Genomic DNA, 20,125 nt, shown 5'->3' with positions numbered 1-20,125 from the left:
GCACATTATTACTGCTAAGGGGCTGTAGTTGCCTTGGGCTGGTACAGAAGCACAAAACATAAAGTTAAACATTTCTACCTACTTCTTTAGTTTAACTTTCTTTGTCGTTTAACCTGCAGCCATTATGAGATTGAATTATGGCTCAATACTATTATGAGTAACCTTGGACAAACTGCTACAAAGCTGCTGTTCCCCCTGCACCTCATTAGTGTTTGTTGTGCACAGATGTGCTCTGGACAATACTGATTGGACTAGTGAACCTGTCTCCTTAGGAGCGACCGTCTCAAAAGACCGTGCAGCAGTGTTAGCACTTTTATCCTGTTAAAGGGGTTGTACACCTTCAAACTAACTTTTAGTATGATGTAGAGAGCGATATTCTGAGACGATTTACAATTGGTTTTTATTATTTGTGATTTTTGAGTTATTTAAAGATGAGTAATAAAAAGCTGCAATAACAATACATTTGTTGCTTTGCATTTGTTTTTAGATGGGGTCAGTGACCCCCATTTGAAAGCTGTATAGAGTCTGAAGAAGGCAGGCAAATCAAAAACTATAAAAAGAAAAAATGATGTCCAATTGAAAAGCTGCTTAGAATTAGCTATTGGATTACATACTAAAAACCTGGAGGTGAACCACCTCTTTAACCAACACACTGGAGAATTCTGGCATTTGTAGTCAAGTAGCTGGAGCTGTAGATTTGTGCCGCTCTTTCTTACTCCATATTGTTAGTGCGATTTTACATACAGGCCTTTGAAATAAGGTGTTGCTTTTGCCCTGCTTTTATTTCCAGAGAGAGGGGAGTGGAGAATGTTGTATAAACAGGTACCTGCTGATTCCAGTCTCAGACTCCTCTGCCATCAGGAGTGCATGACAGGACCCCCAGCAGTCTCTTTAAAGAGTCATCAATATGACAGCCTGAAGATTTCCAACTCATGCCACAGAAGTCTGCAGCCTCCAGCCACTGCTTTTCAGCAACACCCGTATCTTCTGTACTGGAAACAAATAGAATACACATTTAGAGGCTCGCGATACTGATGCTGTTGGCTCTGAGTGAAGACAAGTCGTATATTCTGTATCGGGTCCTATTAAAGCAATTGCTGAAATACTGGCGAAACTACAAACACCTTGGCTCTGACAATTAAATTGAAGCTACAGCAAAGCTTAACGGGGTTGTTCACCTTCCAAATACTTCATTCAGTTCAGTTGTTTTTAGATTGTTCCCCAGAATTAAAGACTTTTTTCAATTACTTTCCATTATTTATAGTTTACTGTTTTTCCAAAATCTAAGTTTAAAGTTGAATGTTTGTGTCCCTGGTGTTTGAGTCTGGCAGCTCAGTAATTCAGACTCTGAACTGTTACAATTTTGCAACATTAAGTTGATACATTTCTCAGCAGCATCTCTGGAGTATTAGCAACTATTGTATCAATTCTAACAGCTGCCTGTAATGAAACTCAGAGATTCTGCTCAGCAGGGACAAAGATATGAAATGTATTAACTAAATGTATCAATTTAGAACAGCTTACAGGGTCGGCGACTCCCCCTCCCAGAGCTGCTTCAGAAGGTGAACAATGACACTTTACACTTCAATATTAGAAAAACCGTCACACATAGAAAATGGAAAGTCGTTATTTCTGCTGATCTGTCTGAAAACTAGTTGTTTGAAGGTGAACAACCCCTTTAAGGTATTTATATTTGAAACTTGACATAGGTATAGGATCCCTTATGTGGAAACCAATCATCCAGAAAGCTAAGAATTCTGGGAAGGCCATCTCCCATTTACAATTTCTTTTCCTCTGTAGAAATAATAAAACGGTAGCTCATACTTTATGGTACATGAGCTGAATGAATCTATAGTGGTGGCACCATGTAGCCTCACACCATCAGCTGCTGGACAGCAACAACAGCGCCATAAGCGACTGGTTTTAATTCAATATGAGACAGAGCAACACAATTCATTCACCCACTAACAACCACTGGGAATCTTCCTCTGTATCTGTCATTTAGTTTGTTATATCAGCAGGTTAAATTCTCCAGTATAAAACTGCCAACTAATTCATACTTATAGGCCCCGGCTAATGTAGTGAGGGTTATTTACAAACTTGCCAAATTTTCCCCCGTCGAGCAACCAATCAGATATTTGTTTTGATTGTCTATTGTGTAGCTCAATGATGCAGTGGTGTATATGTGACTAGTGCAGCCTATAGTGAAAGAGCTCTGATTAAACGACCTTGTCTGTTGGCTGAGATGAGAAACAAATTAATCACCCCAAAGACCAACACAACCGTATCCACTGATGAAGCTGATTCTGAACTTCTTGTCTTCATTGCTGAACATCATCATATTCAGCTTGTCACTTATTATGTGAAGGGCAAGGAAATTCCGGGTTGAGATTTGTGAATTTTTAGTGTGGGTGACAAATCTCCCGGTGTGGTATTGTCCTTATAAACTCTCTAATCCTAAATATGTAGAGTTTTGCCATAAAGTAAGACATGATTAAAGAGTGACACTTGCAAACACAATCCCCTATTATACTAAATGGGAAAACACTTTTTTTCTTTTTTAGGAACAGGCCCAGATTTGTGACGAGGCAACAAAGGCCTGGGCCTAGGGCAGCAAAATTTAGGCCCAGCCATATAGTAATGTGCAATGGAGATGCACAGGGGTCCCCAGAGCTCCAGCGAATGCATCCAGGGGGAGGGGCGTGTGCGTGATGGCAGGCGGTGGGTGTAGGACCGAGCAGCCTCAGGACGCCGCTAAGGGAAATCCGTCCCTGTTTAGGAAAAAGTAAAACATTAATACTCACACTAATGCAGCATAGAAAATGCGCTCTGATAGGGCACACAGGGAGCTGAAGAGCATTCGGTCAATCTTGCTCTCCTCATTGGCTTTTATCAAGCTCATGAGATCCTTCACTTGGCTGGAGCTGATTTCATTGAAGTACAGATCTTTCAAGGCATCCTCTGTCCCCTGAATGGAAAATGGAATAGACTATGGGGATTTACGTGTGTAACGTAAAGAGCAATAGTCAAATACAAGAGTCCTCTGCACTCAACCCATTATCAATATATTTAAGACAGAGACATTTTGTGCATACTGCTACTAAAAAATGCCTTACCCTTTAAACAAAACAGGGATTGTTTGTCCATATATTGCAATATATATAAGCTGGCCAACTACGTCAAAGTCATCCCATATCTGGCCAGTCCTACACTCAAATTGCATCTGATTCATTAAGAATTCTATTGCTTCATTATATATTATACAAAGGGACTAGGTTTTACCTGCAACTTACTTGCTGCTTTCAAAGTAAACCTCCCATACTTGGCTGCCCTTTTATTAGACACCAGTGGGATCAAGTAAAGATAAAGTAAAGAGCAATAGACTTGTGCAAAGAAGCCTTTAAAGGAGAAGAAAATGTTAAAACTAAGTAAGCTTTATCAGAAAGGTCTATATAAATATACCAGTAAACCCTCAAAGTAATGCTGCTCTGAGTCCTCTATCAAAAGAAACACAGCATTTCTTTCCTTCTATTGTGTACACATGGGCTTCTGTATCAGACTTCCTGCCTTCAGCTTAAACCTCCTTGCCCTGGGTGTGAGCATGCTCTGTAATCTAAGCTCAGAGCTGTAATTGAGTAGGGAGAGACTCAGGCAGGAAGTGATTTCACACCAAGCTAATATGGCAGCTGCTATCCTAAACAAACAGAGACAGTGTCTAGAGCTGTTTAATAAGGTATGTAAAAGCATTCTAAATAATAAATATAGCATTCTAGCTTGCACTATTGCATAAAATGCCTCCGTAGCTTTCCTTTTCCTTTAAATCCAATATTAAGATACACATTCTTTTCCTGCCAGATCCTTATATATTTGTAGTCAGTTTTTTTTATTAATAAGCAAACATTTGGATTTTTTAAAATTAGAGTTTATTTGAAGTAAAGGTATTTAAGTCATTTTTCACAATTTTAGTCATTTGAGTTTTTTAATAAGCAAACTTGTTTTTTTTTAAAAAAAAGTTTACAGTTTATGTTAAAGTTACAAACTATAGTCATGGTAGAGCTATTTATTATTTTTATTTTCCTTTTATTTTATTTAAATGTATCTTTGTTTATTATAATTGGAAAAAAAACTGGAATCGAAAAAAACTCGAATCTGTGAATTCGGGGTGAACATCCCAAAAACTCACATTAATCGAGTTTTTCCAAGGGAAAAAAAAACCTCAAATCACTTCAATTAATCAAATTTTTGAGTGAAACCTACTGAATAAACCTTGAACATCAGAAGGATATTGACATCTTATCTGGTTCACAGGATCTCTGTCATTGACTTCTACATGACCTTGATAAATTGTAGCTGGAGTTTTTTCAGATTTAAGATATTTTCAGGTTTGGGGGTATAATAAATTTGAGATTTTTTTTTACAAAAAAACGAAAAAGTCACATTTTTTTTTAATCCAGAAAAATGTGTGTTTTCTAACCCGAAAATCATGTTTTTGACTAAAACTACCCAGAAAAACAAAATTTTTCAGGAAAACACAACTCAACCTTTGATAAATCTTCCCCTAAGTATTCAATATTACTTGGAATATACTATCTGTATACAGCTTATATATTGACATGTCTAAGATCACACATGTCTATTGCTCATAAATGACACTTTGTGGTTTTTTGTCATTAAAATGGCAATAAAATTTTTTAAAAAAATAAAATAAAGAAAGACCTCTAACATTACACAAATTCAAATTTTGATAAAAAGGCACATTTTGAATAACACAGTTTTGGACTATTAGTTGGTAGTGAAACCTGGTTTTGTAAAACTTATCTTTACAGTAGATCAATTTATTATACAGTAGAATCCGTGCATTTTATTAAGGAACCAGTTTCAATTTGCTTAAAAAAAAGAATCTAGGGAGAAAGTTCATAATTAAACAGGAGAATTTCTCGACCCGTACAACACTATTTTGCAACACCCTGGGGCTGATTTATCAAAAATTGTGGGATGTTTTTTTACTTGAAGGAAACGGGGATGTGACAAAAAATACACGGGTATGTCACGAAACCTTGAATAGAATTTATTAGGGTTATGGTAGACAAGGAGATTAAAATAAAAAAGAAAGGAGAACTCTTAAATCACAACCATAAAACAATATCTTAGTAGTTACAATCGGGGGCTGACAACCGTCAGTGCTCAGAAAAAATAATTAAAAATAGGAAAGTACCCCGTCGGTAACGATTCAATTAATCGTTGGAACTCACCTTCTAGTAGTTTTATGTCCACTGGAATTTCAAAAAATTAACCAAAGAAAAAGTATTAAAAACCAGAGTTAATAGCGACTCGCCAACGCGCGTTTCGCTTAACAGCTATTAAGCGAAACGCGCGTTGGCGAGTCGCTATTAACTCTGGTTTTTGATACTTTTTCTTTGGTTTATTTTTAATTGGGTCGGGCTTATTCAATGTTGCTACTGTCAACTTCACATCTTATCCATTCTTCTTTCCATTCTAAGGGCCGGTGATTTGTGGCTTATTAGGTTTAACATAGCCTCTATTAAGATCAGGGCAAGCTAATATACAAGGCCACAGTCTCGCTTACCCTGTCCTGCCTTCTCCTTTGTGGTGTCCCAGCCTTAGAAAATAATAGGCAGCTAGCTTTGGGACAGCTCCACCTTCTTGTTTTTCATTATATCCTCTCTCTTTTCTGCAAGACCGTAGCATTTTGTTTTCTTACCCAATCTGGTCATATCTTAAATCTATTTCGATCTTTTTGAATTAATTTATTTTTCTAGTAATGGATATTTAAATGCCTGGCACTTCATCATTCTAGTTTAATTTGGCTTTTTTAGAACATCAACTCATTTAATCATAAGCACCTTGTCCAAACTAATTGCACTTCTTAAATAAACGTTGGTCATTTTTAACTTAATTTATTTGAGCTCAATCATGAATTGTTTATGAATTGAAGGTTTTTAATTGGGTAATACCCATTGCATAGATGCACTAATTGGCACTTTATATTTATATTTAATATTCATGAATTGGTTGGGGAATTAATTGGTTGATTAATTAATTGATCAGGCACACATTGCACTTTAATTTAAGATAATCACTTATCCTAATTCAAGGTATTTAATCTATTGCTAGACATTAATTGAATCGTTACAGACGGGGTACTTTCCTATTTTTAATATTATTTAGACAAGGAGATTAGTCGCCAACCATAAATTCGGTGGAAGGTTCATCTCCTGTAATTGTGACAAAGTGAATGGACGGAGGTAAAACACGCAGCACTTCTTTTTTCAATAGTTGCTCAAAAAAAGCGCCGCAATTCACTTTATTGCCGATGGGATAGTATTTACAAGAGTTAGTCACCCAGAAGAGATTTATGGTGGGTGACTATTCTCACTGTGAATCATGGTCTTAATACATTCTGATTATTCAAGATTTTGTGTATTTTGCACTTTTTTTCTTAAATAAGCTGGCATTCGAGAAAAAAAGTCCCACTGGTTTTGTCAGTTTTTTAATGCGTCTGTGTTTTTTATGAACCTGAATTTTGATAAATCTGCCCCCCCCAGTATCAAACACTAGTGCAGCCTAGTGTTTTACTAGTAGTACTCTATGTTTAACTCTTATTAATATATCCCTGCACACACACAACATATTCAGACAAGCCTCAACAACAATTTGGGCAGCAGAGAGAGAGAGAGAGAAAAGGTTTGCATTGGTGCTCATACCTGACTGGAGAGGATCCCATCTCTGTCTTTGTCAAATTTATCAAAGAATTTCTTATAGTAAATCTGCCTTCTTTTACACACGCGGCAGTAGGTTCTGAGATAATCCTGCACAGTCAGAGCTGCAAGACAATTCATAACAAAAAAACATGAACTTCCCCTTTTTTTACATCTAATTTAGCTAAATATATACCAAATGGATAGTATAAAATGTATATCACCCAATGTTTAAATATTAAAAACTGGGATAATGTAGCCACAGCCCTGATCCTCCTGAGATGCCAAATCGTCGGATTCTGACTTTTTCCATCCTCGGAGTATAATAAATCTCGAAAAATTCAAGTTTTTTTCCCACTAAAAATTTGGATCTTATAGTAAAGAAAACTACATTTTTGCATGTTTTTGGCATTCAGACTTTAATAAATAACCCTCTTAATGTCAATGTTATTAATAGAAAACAAAGATAAAAACATAAAAAGCAGGTACACCTCTGTATTTTTTTGATTCGGAAACCCTAGCTTTACCGTAGAAGTATATTTTAACATTGCCATTAAGGGAACCACAGTTTGGCTTGGCCTTTGGCACAAATAAACACTTTACAACACTTATCCTAGTGCTACAGTGGGAATTTTTCAGGAACCGCTGTCTTTGATACTTCTTGAAGGGGAACTAAATAATTGCAAAGCCATTTTAGGGCCAGCCATCATAACCGTAAGTTTTTTCTGTGCATTATTTTTCCTCTGTTTACTTGTTCGGGGTAAGATTTAGCATGAAGAACTAGGGTTGAATGGCTGATAAAGCATTGTATTAATATATCTGTAAGAATAAGGTAATGGGGTTCTCCCATGTTAGCCAAGAACCAGAAAGCCACTGACTTTAAAATGGGCAGGCAAAGAAACACCAGTTTACATATAAAGGTCTATTTACAAACATTCACATTTTTTTTTTACAAATCAAATTTTTTTTTTAGAAAAATTCTCTAAAAACCATGGAAAACTATAAAACATAAAATGTAAAAGCTCTTATACAAATCAATTGTAGCTGCACTTATCAATTTGTAATCAATTTGGATTTTTAGAGGTTTTTGGATTTTTCCTCGCTAGAAGTTTTCAAGGTTTTCTTGGATTTATTAGGATCAATAACCATTTTTTTCGAGCTTTTTATATTCGGATCGAATTGCATGGCTTTCATGATTTTAGAGAAAACCCTCTAAAACCACATGAGAATGTAGAAAACTGGTCCTCATTCAATGAGCTGGAGCAAACAGCATGAGTAATCTTTGTTGATTATAAGATTATTCCTTACATGAATTGTGACAAGCCCCTTGCATCACACAGTAAATGAGTCCCTATAAACACCAAGAAATGGGAACTCACCTTCTAGTAGTTTTATGTCCACTGGAATTTCAAATCGGCTGATTTTATTTGAAAGGCCCATCCTTACTGGAAGTCCCAGGTCCCTTTGTCTCTGTACGGAGATATGGCAATTGAATGCCTATAAACATGCAGGTTTATTTTATATACAATAATAATACCAGGCAAGACTTGGATAGACTGTCAGTGCTGTATTTTTCCCAAGGTGCCGCCCAACCTCTGTGCGCCCATCGGCACATGCACAGTGATGTCATTGGATGTGACATCACAATGGGATGTGACGTCACTTCTGCTCCTTTGGTGCTGGATATCAAGGGTAAGTATTCCATGGCAAGGGAAGAGGGTTTTTTTGGATTCAATTTATTTGCCATATAGGCATTTGAGGGCCCTCTACATATGCCCCTGCAGACATTCAGTGGGGTTAGGAGGCTTCAGTGTTACCATAGTAATTTTTCAGAATAATTATCTATGTCTTTTGATTTTACAGAGATAACTCTCCATTGCTTTCTTCAGAGAAGTGGGGAGCTATGAGTATAGAAAGTGCCTTCTCTGGGTAGCCAAGCAACCAGCCGTGCATCTGGTCACATAAGCGCCTCTCAAATAATGAAAAAGACATTTTTGTTCTCTTTTTTTTTTTTTCATCATTTGATAAAAATGTTCTGGTAAACACACAGTCACAACAGGTGAAGGATAAACGTATTTTTCAGATTTCCACAATTCAGTCATTTGGAGAGAAAGTCTTGAATAACAGCGAGAAGGTGTTCAGCCAAGCTGAGAGAATGTGTAATATCACTTACATTGTTTTCATATTCACTGAGCTCATTTAGGCCAGAATCTTGTTGCTTTTTCGGGTATTTTTCCATCAGTTCTTGAACAATTGCCTGTGAGTAGAGGAGTAGGAAGTATTAAGCAATAACAATAACACAACAAGTGTCTCATCCACTGAACATTTGTCTAAGAGATGCCACATTACAGTGTACCTTAAAAAAATGTATGTATATATTTCTGTACCAATAGGCTTATTTACTAACAAGATGCAGTTGCCAATAGCAACATAACAGCTCTGAATAGTCGTCTACAAATTACAACAATTCCCCTTTACATTACTTTATTACTGGCAGCAGCAAGACCCTCACAACACATAATTGTGTTAAACACGCAGCAGAGCAACCAGTTAAAGGGATAGTTCACCTTTAAGTGCAATGACTCCAGAAGCCCAAAACTGGTGTTCTTTAAGGCTACAATTTTATTATTATGGTTACATTGTATTACTTCTCTCTCTGTTCAGGCCATAACACTCACACCACTGCTTGGTTGCTAGGGTAATTTGGACCCTGGCAACCAGATATCTGCTGATATAACAAATTAGCGAGCTCCTGAACAAAAAGCTAAACAATTCAAAAACCATGCATAATAAAAAAAGAAAACCAATTGCAAATTGTCTCAAGAGTATCACTCTCTATACCATACTAAAAGTTAAATTAAGGGTGAACAACTCTAAATACTTGAATCTTATATTTTAAGGCACTTTTATCCTTAAAATATTTTAAAATATGAGAAAAGGACTTCTGAAAATAGAAGCATTTGCATTCCTCCTGCTACGAACATGGCACTTAAAACTAGAAAAGGGTTTGCAAACCCTCCATAAAACTGTAGTAACCAAAAACATCATTACACATTCACCAAGAGAATTCACCAATGAGAATGTTTCTAATCAAACGTTAATTACAGATGTATGTATGTATAACTTTATTTGTAAAGCGCTGTTAAGGAGCCGCAGCGCTGTACAGTGCAAGTATACATGGGGGAGACATATCACATAATAAATATATACAGAATCATAGGACAAAGAGCTTAAGTGCTATGTGGTATGAGACATAGTGGGAAGGAGGTTCGTGCCCCGTAGAGTTTACAGTCTAAGTGAATGGGAGGCTAACATACAGGTACAAATTGGAGATAAAAAAGTGCATAAGGTCACGGCATAGTCAGTAGGGACAGGACTAGGCTAATGTTCTAGTCGTCCAAAAGGTAGAGATGCAAGAGAATCTTAAAGGAGAACTAAACCCCCCAGTAAGAAAAGCCCTACCTACTACCTTAGATAGTCCCCTTCCCTGCTTCCCCCATGCATAGTTCATTACCCCTGAAAGTGCCCCTTACACAATCCTCACATATCGGTGCAGAGTAAGCACAGTGGAGCTCATGGGCGCCATCTTCTGGTTCTTCGGTCTTCTTCCTTAAGTAATGGGCTTTACTTATTGGGGGGTTTAGTTCTCCTTTAAGGAGATGACTGTGTAATTTGTGCTACGACATTTAAACATGAGAAGGGAGTAAATGCTACTGTTCTGTGATGGAAAAATCATGTTGGGTTTTAGGTGGGTTTCCTTTGCCTATTCATTGGGCAGCTGGCCCTCAGGGGCTCGGGACAAATTTGGTTGTGCAATATGGCTTTAAACTTACAACCCTGCTGTTGTTGGACTACAACACACAGTTTGGCTCATTTATCAACACTGATCAAATTTGCCTGTGGTCATGGCAACCAGTCAAATTGTTGGCTTCTTTGCAATCATTGATCAGTTGCTATGGGTTACTGCCCACGGCCAAATTTGCCAGTGCTGATAAATGAAACCTGGTATGTTTATGGCTCCCACAAATTGCTACTTATTCTTGCCTCCCCATGCAGTAGAATTTTTATGCTGCGGTATAGTACTGAGCCAGTGCCTCTTGATACCTAAAAGGAGCACCGGCCCAGGGGAAAAAAATGTGATTGAACAGTGAATAAGGTTTACATGTCCTTTAAAAAGGAGGCTCAATTACTTTTTATAAAGTTCATATTTACTGCACTATTGCATGGAAAGGGCTTTATCTAAAATTAGCAGAAGGCAGAAGAAATTTAAATATATGAAAACTGCACTTCTAATATAACAGAACACATAACCAATAAACATTACCACTAAAGTATGTAACTGTACAAAATCAAAAAAACTCTCTTGCAACAGAATCCCATTGAATTAAAATGCCTTTGCTATCTAAATGTGCTTTAATGACACAAAAAAAAGATATGAAAGTGGTTTATGAATTGTTGATTAAAGTGGACCTGTCACCTACACATAAAAAACTGCATAATGAAAGTCTTTTCCAAATTAAATATGGAACCCCAAAAAATTTTTTCATTAAAACATCCATACCTGTTATAAAGGTGTTTAAATATCTAAACTGTCAATCAAATATTACCTGCCCCGCCTCTATGCCCGTGGCATAGAGGAGGGGCAGTCAATTACTTTCACTTTCGATTCAGCACCTCCTAGATGTCACTGCTTTCCTCACATCCCCCCTTCCCTCCTCAAGCTCTATAATTGTGTAGGGCACTGCACATGGACAGTAGGTCCCTCATTCTGGTTCATACACAAGATTTTGGGGTGATACACAATTTCCCTTAATAACCGTGTCCATTAAATGGCAGCTGCCTGCTTGCTGTGATTGTATAATTCCAAAACAGAAGGAAACAAAATTTAAAAAATAAATACACTGTAAGTAAAGTTTTTTTTGCTCAACTAACATGATAGAAAAGAATTTGAAATTATTTCTTAGGGCGACAGGTCCCCTTTAATATAGAAGCATTTCTATCACTATAGTAGTGCACTGCTACTTTGCACTTACTTCAGGATTATACACCAAGGGACTGTTGCACCGAGCGCTTTGTTCCTCACTGACGTGTTTGCTCTTTCCACTCCGCTTGGCTCTTTTCTTTTTCTTAGGTTCAGATGCAGAATTTCGGCTAGAAAATTTAAATAACAGAAGTTGCTCCACAGAATCAGTTCTGTTTCCCATTGAGCATCATTATTCCCTCTACACTTAAAGGGACACTAAACCCAACCATAAAGCTGTTCCATTGAACCACATCTACACAGATCTGGTGGGATTCTCATTATTGGATTCTTTTGCTTCTTAGGAAAACCTTCCAAGTAATCATCATTATTAGGCACAGACTGGTAAACTGTGGGTTCTGGCAAATGCCAGAGGGACTGCTGTAGGATGCCATAGACAGTCACAATTAATTGGGCTGGTGGGGGCTGTTTGGGCCTCTGTCTACTTGAAATACCAGGGCCTATTTTCAATCCCAGTTCAGGACTGATCATTATCCACAGACTATCTGGACAATTTTAAAACAAGGAAAATTGATACTCCTCATCTCAAATTGCAATTACAGGACATCTAAACCCTCCCCACAAAAATATAATCAGTAAACAGCCTCTTTGAAATCTTTAGATACCTGCCACTCTGGTTGTTAAAAGGTTAACAGTAAGGTTGCAGCATCTCTTCAATCACTTAGAAATCCTTCTCCTCCTCTAACCCGCTCTGCCCTGTTGGCTCATGAACATGCTCAGTTCTTCTCAGCTCAGATTACTAAACACACCCTCCAGCCTAACAGCTAATGAAGAGATAGCATTGCTGGTTCCCATAGAAACTATAGGTGTCTGATCCTATTTGTTTTTCCTAACCACCTCTCCTGAGTTCAGCTAAACCATTACAGTACTCAACTCCAGCAGAACTTTTTATTAAAGTATGTTGTGTCTGTGTAAACCTGCATTCTGCATTGCATGAACTTTACAGCATACATGTCCTATTTGCAAATGTCAATGTTACTGATAATGTGTCAAAGGGAAAATGGCTGCCGGATGAAAGCTACTATCTGTTTTAGGAAAATGTGATGGCGCTGGCAAATGGAGGGGGTATATGCAGTACCAATTATGTGGCTTGGGTGGGGAAGATATGCCAAACTTACATACATGGTAGGTAAATGTAGCCTTCACATGTCTAAAAACTAAACCCTTAAACTGAATATGGCTAAAAAAAGCCATATTTTATATACTAAACTTATTGCACCAACCTAAAGTTTCAGCTTGTCAATAGCAGCAATGATCCAGGACTTCAGCCTTATCACAGGGGGTCACCATCTTGGAAAGGGTCTGTGACACTCACATGCTCAGTGGGCTCTGAGCAGCTGTTGAGAAGCTAAGAAAATGAGGTTGGCTGATGCTACAGGGCTGATGCTGATTCTGATGCTATTTGCACTGGTTTCTGTGCTGCCATGTAGTAATTATCTGTATTAATTATTAATCAGCCTTATATTGTGACATTTATATTCTCTGTGTACTGTATATTGTGAATTGGTCCCTAAGTTCAGTAGGTCACAGCAGAGCAGAACATGTGCAGTCAGGGTCGGACTGGGCCGGCGGGACACCGGGAAAAAACCCAGTGGGCCCCCCAGCTCTTGTGGGCCCTGCTGGCCCAGATCCGCATCCAGATCTGCGATTTGGAGGCTTCTTAATGCCTCAACCTCCCTTTGTTGGGTGGTCGCGGCAAAAACATAGCACAAGTACGAGGCATAGCACACATGTGCACACACGCGCCGTGGTGGCAAGGGGGCCAAAGGGTGGCCCTGGGGCAGTAGCCCCAGTGGGCCCAGAGCCCCTAGTCCGACCCTGTGTGCAGTGAATTGGCAGAAATGAAGATGGGGAATCTTTGGAGACACAGATCTTTACAGCTAAAGGGCTGTGGTTGCCTTGGGCTGGTACAGAAGCCCAAAACATAATGTCCAACATTTCTAGCCTATTTCTTTAGTTAGGCTTTAGTTCTCCTTTCAGAGACAATCGAGATGTTAGGTTAAAAATATATATATTTACATTCATGGCAAAACATTGGTGGAGCTTACACAGTTCACCAGATCCTATACACTTAGTTGCGTAGTATACTTGAGAAGGTCTGAACATGGGCATCATTAGAACTGTAGCTAGCAAATAAAGGTCTACAAGAAGGTTCTACAAAAAAGCGGGGATCCCTTGAAAGAGTTGCAGTGCCAAACTGATCTTTAAAAGTACAGCACTGTGACCAAAAATTTTACTTCTCCAAGGGCTAAGTGTAGCTTTCTTAGCACAGCAGTTGCCAATAACACAGGCAAATCCTGGTGCAACTGTTGCCAACAGATGACATCAAGTATTTTATAGAATAAAGCTGTGCTTCTTGTCAATGTCACAATGTCACTGCTGAGGACCCAAATATAAGAGGTGCTCAGCTGCCCTAAATGATCAGAAAAAAGAAATGCAGAAAGCAAATCTAAATGCATGCATGGTGTATTAGTCATACCTCTTAGGTGTGCTGCTTTTTCTTGGTGGCATTTCACTTCCTGCAACAACTCAAGCCATAAATAGGGTAACAGTTATAACGACTCAAATTTGGCCAATAGAATATATTAATAGAAATAGAAAGAGTAGTAATAATATATAATATAACTTTATGCTCAATTATTTTTAGATACCACATTATAAACGGCAGAAGCGTAACTAGAGGGGGCGGGCCCTGGCGCAGGACTCGCAGCCAGGCCCCCGCCCCCCTCTGTACACCTGGAACTGGCCGGGAATATGCGCCGCACGGACTGCCAGGGGGCCCTGAGGGGGTGCGGGCCCTGGCCTGCTCGCACCCCCTGCTCCCCCGGTAGTTCCGCCACTGATAAACGGCAATCCTCCTTTTCCTCTATTCCAAACACAAAAAGCTGCATTACAGGTATAGGTATGGGACCTGTTAACCAGAATGCTCGGGACCTGGTGTTTTCTGGATATGGATCACTTTTACAAATTTGGATTCTTTGGATAAAATGGAGTCTATGGGAGATGGCCTTTCTGTAATTCAGAGCATTCTGGATAACAGGTTTCTGGATAATGGATCCCAAACTTGTACATAATCAAAAGTATGGGGACACCCCCTTTTTCATGGAATTTTTACAGTAACACAAAAAAATTAAAGTGCTTTAAAGTAATTAAAATATAATGTACTGTTGCCCTACAATGGTAAAACTGGTGTGTTTGCTTCAGAAATACAACTATAGTTTATATAAACAAGCTGCTGTGTAGCCATGGGGGCAGCCATTCAAGGCTCAGGTTACATAGAGTATAACACATTCACACTGTAGAATATCACTGTATTCTATTACAGAGCTTATTGGTTATCTGCTAAGTATCCTGTACCTTTTCTCCCTTTTCAGCTTCAATGGCTGCCCCACAGTTGTTCGTTTATATCAACTATTGTAGGCTTTCTAAAGTAAACACATAACTCTTACCAATGCAGAGCAACAGTACATTATATTTTAATTACTTTACAACAGTTATCTATTCTGATGTTACTGTTCCTTTAAGTCAGACCAATCATTACCAGCACAGATGCTACTACATCATAAAATGCCATTCTCAATTCCATGCTTCCTACTTTGCAGCAACAATTTGGGGAAGGCCCATTAGGAAAGCTTTAGGGGGTGGATCTCAGTCACCTATACAGAAAAAGAATGCTTTAGATATATTCCACCAGCAAGTCACCAGACCAGAGGCCAAAGGAAGGGAGGTACCACAATCAGTAAATGTGCACAGGACAGTCAATTGGGTGACCCCAAGGGGAGCCTAGGACAGCAACAGGCGTAAACCAATCTCTGGCTTTATAGCAACAAAGAGAGGGATACATTCATATTAAACGGGTTGTTGACCTTCCAACACTTTTATTTCAGTTCAGTTGGTTAGAGATGGTTCATCAAAAATAAAGACTGTTTCCAATTCCTTTCTATTTTTTATGTGTGACTGTTTTTCTAATTGTAAGTGTAAAGTGTAATTTTTCTTCTTTCTAAAGCAGCTCTGGGAAGGGGGGGGGGGTCGCCGGCCCTGTAAACTGTTCTAAATTGATAAATTAGTTGATACATTTCTTATCTTTTTGTCCCTGTTGAGCAGAATCCCTGAGTTTCATTAAAAGCGGCTGTTAGAATTGATACAATAGTTGCTAATATTCCACAGATGCTGCTGAGAAATGTATCAACTAAATGTTGCAAAATTGTAACAGTTCAGAATCTGCTCCTGCGCTGCCAGACTCAAACACCAGAGACAGGAACATTAACTTTAAACTTCGATTTTGGGGAAAACAGTAAAAAGACGGAAAGTAATTGAAAAAAATCTTTATTTCTGGTGAACAATCTGAAAATAACTCAACTGAAAAAGTGTTTGGAAGGTGGACAATCTTTTGGAATCTTTCCTTTTCGAATAGATGTTGGACACACAGTTGTGCACATGCTTTTGTCCATAATATTCTTGTTAAAGCACAGCCAGAGATATAGCAGTGGCTGCACTGTGTAGCTCCAAAGTTTGAATCTTTCTCCTCCACTCACACCTTCACTCATGCCATGCACACATTCTTACTACATTGTCACAAAGGTCATTTTCTGATCAATTTACCCGAGTTTCCACGTACTGGAGCTGATGCTCTTCTCTGCCCAGCAGCACAAACAGTTAGGAAATGTAGTGGGAAGAAGCAGAAATGGAGTTCATACAATAAAGTATTGTTGTGGAGCTGTAGACATGGAAGGAAAAAATACATACAATTTTGGGAATATTGCTTATTTCTAAGTAAGCAAAGCATATCGATCTGTACTGTTCACACAAGGTATTAATATTAGTACAATATGAACAGTTGTGATATTGATATATGCTATTACTGTACTAAAGCAGTAGCTAGCCTTTATATTGTGCCTTTACATTGAGTTACATAAATAGCTCTAGCAGAATTCATTCAACTAGCGAGAAGCATGTTTTAGCAGCACCCAGGTAGGGTATGTAAGGTGTTGGAAAGGGCTCACAGATGAGACCTCCAGAGAACTTGATGCTACCATCCTAACATGAGATTACCTGTCTATTCATGAACAGTTTGTATCCAACCTCTATATTAGTGTCAAAAATTCTGACTCTTGAAACAATGTAGCAGAAGCCAGATGTCTAAAAGACCTCTGAATAAAAGTATTGTGGGAAGTGATTGTGGCTGGAGGAGTGCTGGCTTCTATAACATTGTTGCAGCGTCAGAACCAGCAATGCAGAAAGGGAAAATACTGTTTCAATAACCTGTAAAATACACACCCATATAAACAGTGCTTAGTATTCAGTGTTAGTATAGCCCAAGGGACTGAAACTGGTCAAATTGGTATGTGGAACGGACTATATGGGTGATTAAGCGGGTGGGGTGGTATTGGATGCCAATGCACAACTCTGTGAGAATATTTCAAGTCACCTTGAAGGATCTTATATTTGTATCTGTAACTGGTGATGGTTCAAGGGGTTGTTCACCTTTGAGTTAACTTCTAGTATGATGTAGAGAGTGATATTCTGAGACAATTTGCTATTGGTTTTAATTTTTTATTGTTATTTAGTTATTTACAGGGCCAGATTTGCCCTGAGGGCGCCCGGAGGCTGGCATCTTCTGTCGTCCCCTCCCTCTCAGAGGAGAGCGCATATGCGCATTCTGTCTCCTAGGGGCTGGGCGGGATGCCATCCTTTAATTGATGCCGCCTTAGGCCCGGGCCTTTGCGCAAATCCGGGCCTGGTTATTTAGCTTTTTATTCAGCAGCTCTCCAGTTTTCTGTTTCAGCAATCTGGTTGCTAGGGTTTAATTACCCTAGGAACCATGCATTGATTAGAATAAGATACAGGAATATGAATAGGAGAGGCCTGAATAGAAAGAGGAGTAATAATTAGCAATAACAATACATTTGTAGCCTTACAGAGCATTTCTTTTTAGATGGGGGTCAATGACCCCACATTTGAAAACTGAAAAGAATCAGGAGGCAAACTGCTTAGAGCTGCTTACAATTGGCCAATCTAGAACATACTAAACAAGTTAACTTGAAGCTGAAGCGCCCCTTTACATGAGAGTAAGATCCTTGTTGTTAGTTATAAAGGAATAGGAGTGATGTGTAACTTGTATATAATTTATACAGAATGAATCTGCACATAATATATGACACGCAATATCAAGTCAGCAGGTTTATAAAATATTGCCATTTGTTCCGCCATAAAATAGTTACCGAACAACACTCGGCACCTATAATAAATATACACAATGAGTGAGTGAAAGAGGAGTCTACGCATGTCAGTAGTTCCCGAGGAACTAGCCAGTCAGTGAGTATCTCCTCTTGCAAATCGGCACAAAATTGTATATATATGGACGGGGTCTCACTGACACCAAATAGCGTCAGTTTCCGGTGACGTGACTTGCGTCAGCAGCAGCAGCAGCCGGACACTGAACCCACCTTATCACAATCCCCTTCCCGAGAGTGCGCGGGACTCGCCGCCTCACACTGACACCTCTCCTGTCAACAAGATCGTTGCCTTGGAAACGAAATGGGCGGGGCGAGTTAAACTAAAGCTGATTAACAGGAAGCCTATTGGGTGCTGCAAGTTACTCTGTTAGCGATAGGTATACATGTATATTTTGTACTTCATCAGTCACATGTGCCTTCCACTGGGTCTGCTCTCTCTCTCTCTACACATTATGCAGGGGTTCAATTATAGATAAAGCAGACCCATTAGAAGGCATGGGTGACTGACTGATGCAGTATAACTCAGGTATTGGACCTGTTATCCAGAATGCTCTGGACCTGGGTTTTTTTTTTTTTTTTTGGATAACTTCTGTAACTTGGATCTTCATGTTGTTACACATAGGTGATAAGATGAGGTAAACTGGAAGCACAGAGATATATTAGAAATTTTGCTAGAATCCATTAAAGTAGTTCACAACTTTTAGTATGTTGTAGTTCTAAGCAACATTTCAATTAGTCTGTTTTTTTTTTTTTTTTTTACAATTTTTGAATTATTTGCCTCCTTCTTCTGACACTTTCAAAAGAGGGTCACTGACCACATTTAAAAAAAAATGCTCTGTAAGGCTACACATATAGTGCGTGTGTGTGTGTTATGTAGTATGTTACAGAATGGCCAATTCTAACCAACTTTTCAATTGATCTTCATTATTTATTTGTTATAGTTTTGAACAATTTTCCTTCTCATTCTTTCCAGCTTTTGAAATGGGGGTCACTGACCCCATCTAAAAAAACAAATGATCCATAAAGCTTCAAATGTATTGTTATTGCTACTTTTTATTATCTTTCTATTCGGGCCCTCTCCGTGTTTGCCAGAACATGTAAGATTTGGCCAAATTCATCAGAAAGACAATGTACACTCTACTAGACAGATCCACCCTGGGGGAACTGACACATTGGGGCAGATTTATCAAAGTGTGAGGATGGAGCTCCCAACTTTCTATTCATGCCTATTGGGGTTTTAGAAGCATATTTATCAAAACAAAAATCTGCCCTCTTGTGTGGCCCTACCATAATTGTTCATCTGAACATAGAAAACAGACAAGAGAGCTTTAAAAACAAGCATTTATTTAGTGTATTCAGTAATAGCATATACAATTGCCCATGTCTGATAAAAACATTGAAGAACTGGTCAATTACAGGCATTTCATTTATACAGCTGCAAACAGTAGTTTAGCTCTTTTACTTGCACACAGGTTCTTATATCAGGCACCTCCCAGTATATTCCCAGATTATAGAAGCCACAAAATGTGGCAACATAGATGTCATTTGTAGTACAGGTATAGGACCAGGTTTTCCAGAATGCATAGGATCTGGGGTTTTCCGGATAATGGATCTTTTTGTAATGTGGATCTTTATACTTTAGGTCTTCTAAAATATAAACATTAAATAAACCCAATAGGCTGTTTTGCATCCAATAAGGATTAATTATATCTTAGTTTGGATCAAGTACAAGTTACTGTTTTATAATTAGAGAAAAATGAAAAATATGGATTATTGGGTAAAATGGAATCCATGGGAGATGGCCTTTCCGTAACTTGGAGCTTTCTGGATAACTGTTTCCGGATAACAGATCCCATATCTGAATATTATATATTAACCAAATTCAGATGTAGAATTACATTTTCTTATTGTAATGATTTCTTATGAAGAGAGCCCAACAGAAGGGGGATGAGTGTTGTTTAGTTCCAGTAGAGATATATTGCTTATTTACTAGGGATGCACTGAATCCAGGATTCAGCATTTTTCAGCAGGATTCGGCCGAATTCTTCTGCCAGGCTGAATCGAATCCTAATTTGCATATGCAAATTAGGGGCGGGAGGGATATCGCGTGACTTTTTGTCACAAAACAA

At 38.5% G+C, this 20,125-nt stretch overlaps 1 protein-coding gene across 4 annotated transcripts; it reads right to left on the bottom strand.

Moving 5' to 3' along the window:
- Nucleotides 1–506: 506 nt before the first annotated feature.
- Nucleotides 507–18,302, bottom strand: LOC108708029. 4 transcript variants are annotated; one of them, XM_018246286.2, is made up of 9 exons: nucleotides 18,207–18,302; nucleotides 16,363–16,477; nucleotides 14,240–14,288; nucleotides 11,753–11,870; nucleotides 8,893–8,976; nucleotides 8,099–8,189; nucleotides 6,726–6,844; nucleotides 2,805–2,968; nucleotides 507–992 (listed from the first exon to the last, which is right to left on the bottom strand). In XM_018246286.2, the coding sequence occupies exons 3-9, from the start codon at nucleotides 14,269–14,271 to the stop codon at nucleotides 842–844; spliced, it is 759 nt and encodes a 252-aa protein (XP_018101775.1). In that variant the 5' UTR covers nucleotides 14,272–14,288; nucleotides 16,363–16,477; nucleotides 18,207–18,302; the 3' UTR covers nucleotides 507–841. The 4 variants fall into 4 exon arrangements, with proteins under 4 accessions (XP_018101775.1, XP_018101774.1, XP_018101776.1 ...); XM_018246285.2 differs by having other exon boundaries at nucleotides 14,240–14,279; XM_018246287.2 differs by having other exon boundaries at nucleotides 16,379–16,477.
- Between the last annotated feature and the right edge of the window lie 1,823 nt (nucleotides 18,303–20,125).

The sequence above is a fragment of the Xenopus laevis genome, chromosome 2L (assembly GCF_017654675.1).
Source record: "Xenopus laevis strain J_2021 chromosome 2L, Xenopus_laevis_v10.1, whole genome shotgun sequence".
Classification (NCBI taxonomy): domain Eukaryota; kingdom Metazoa; phylum Chordata; class Amphibia; order Anura; family Pipidae; genus Xenopus; species Xenopus laevis.
Note: the sequence above shows the minus strand (reverse complement) of the source record. Positions and strands in the feature narration are given on the sequence as shown.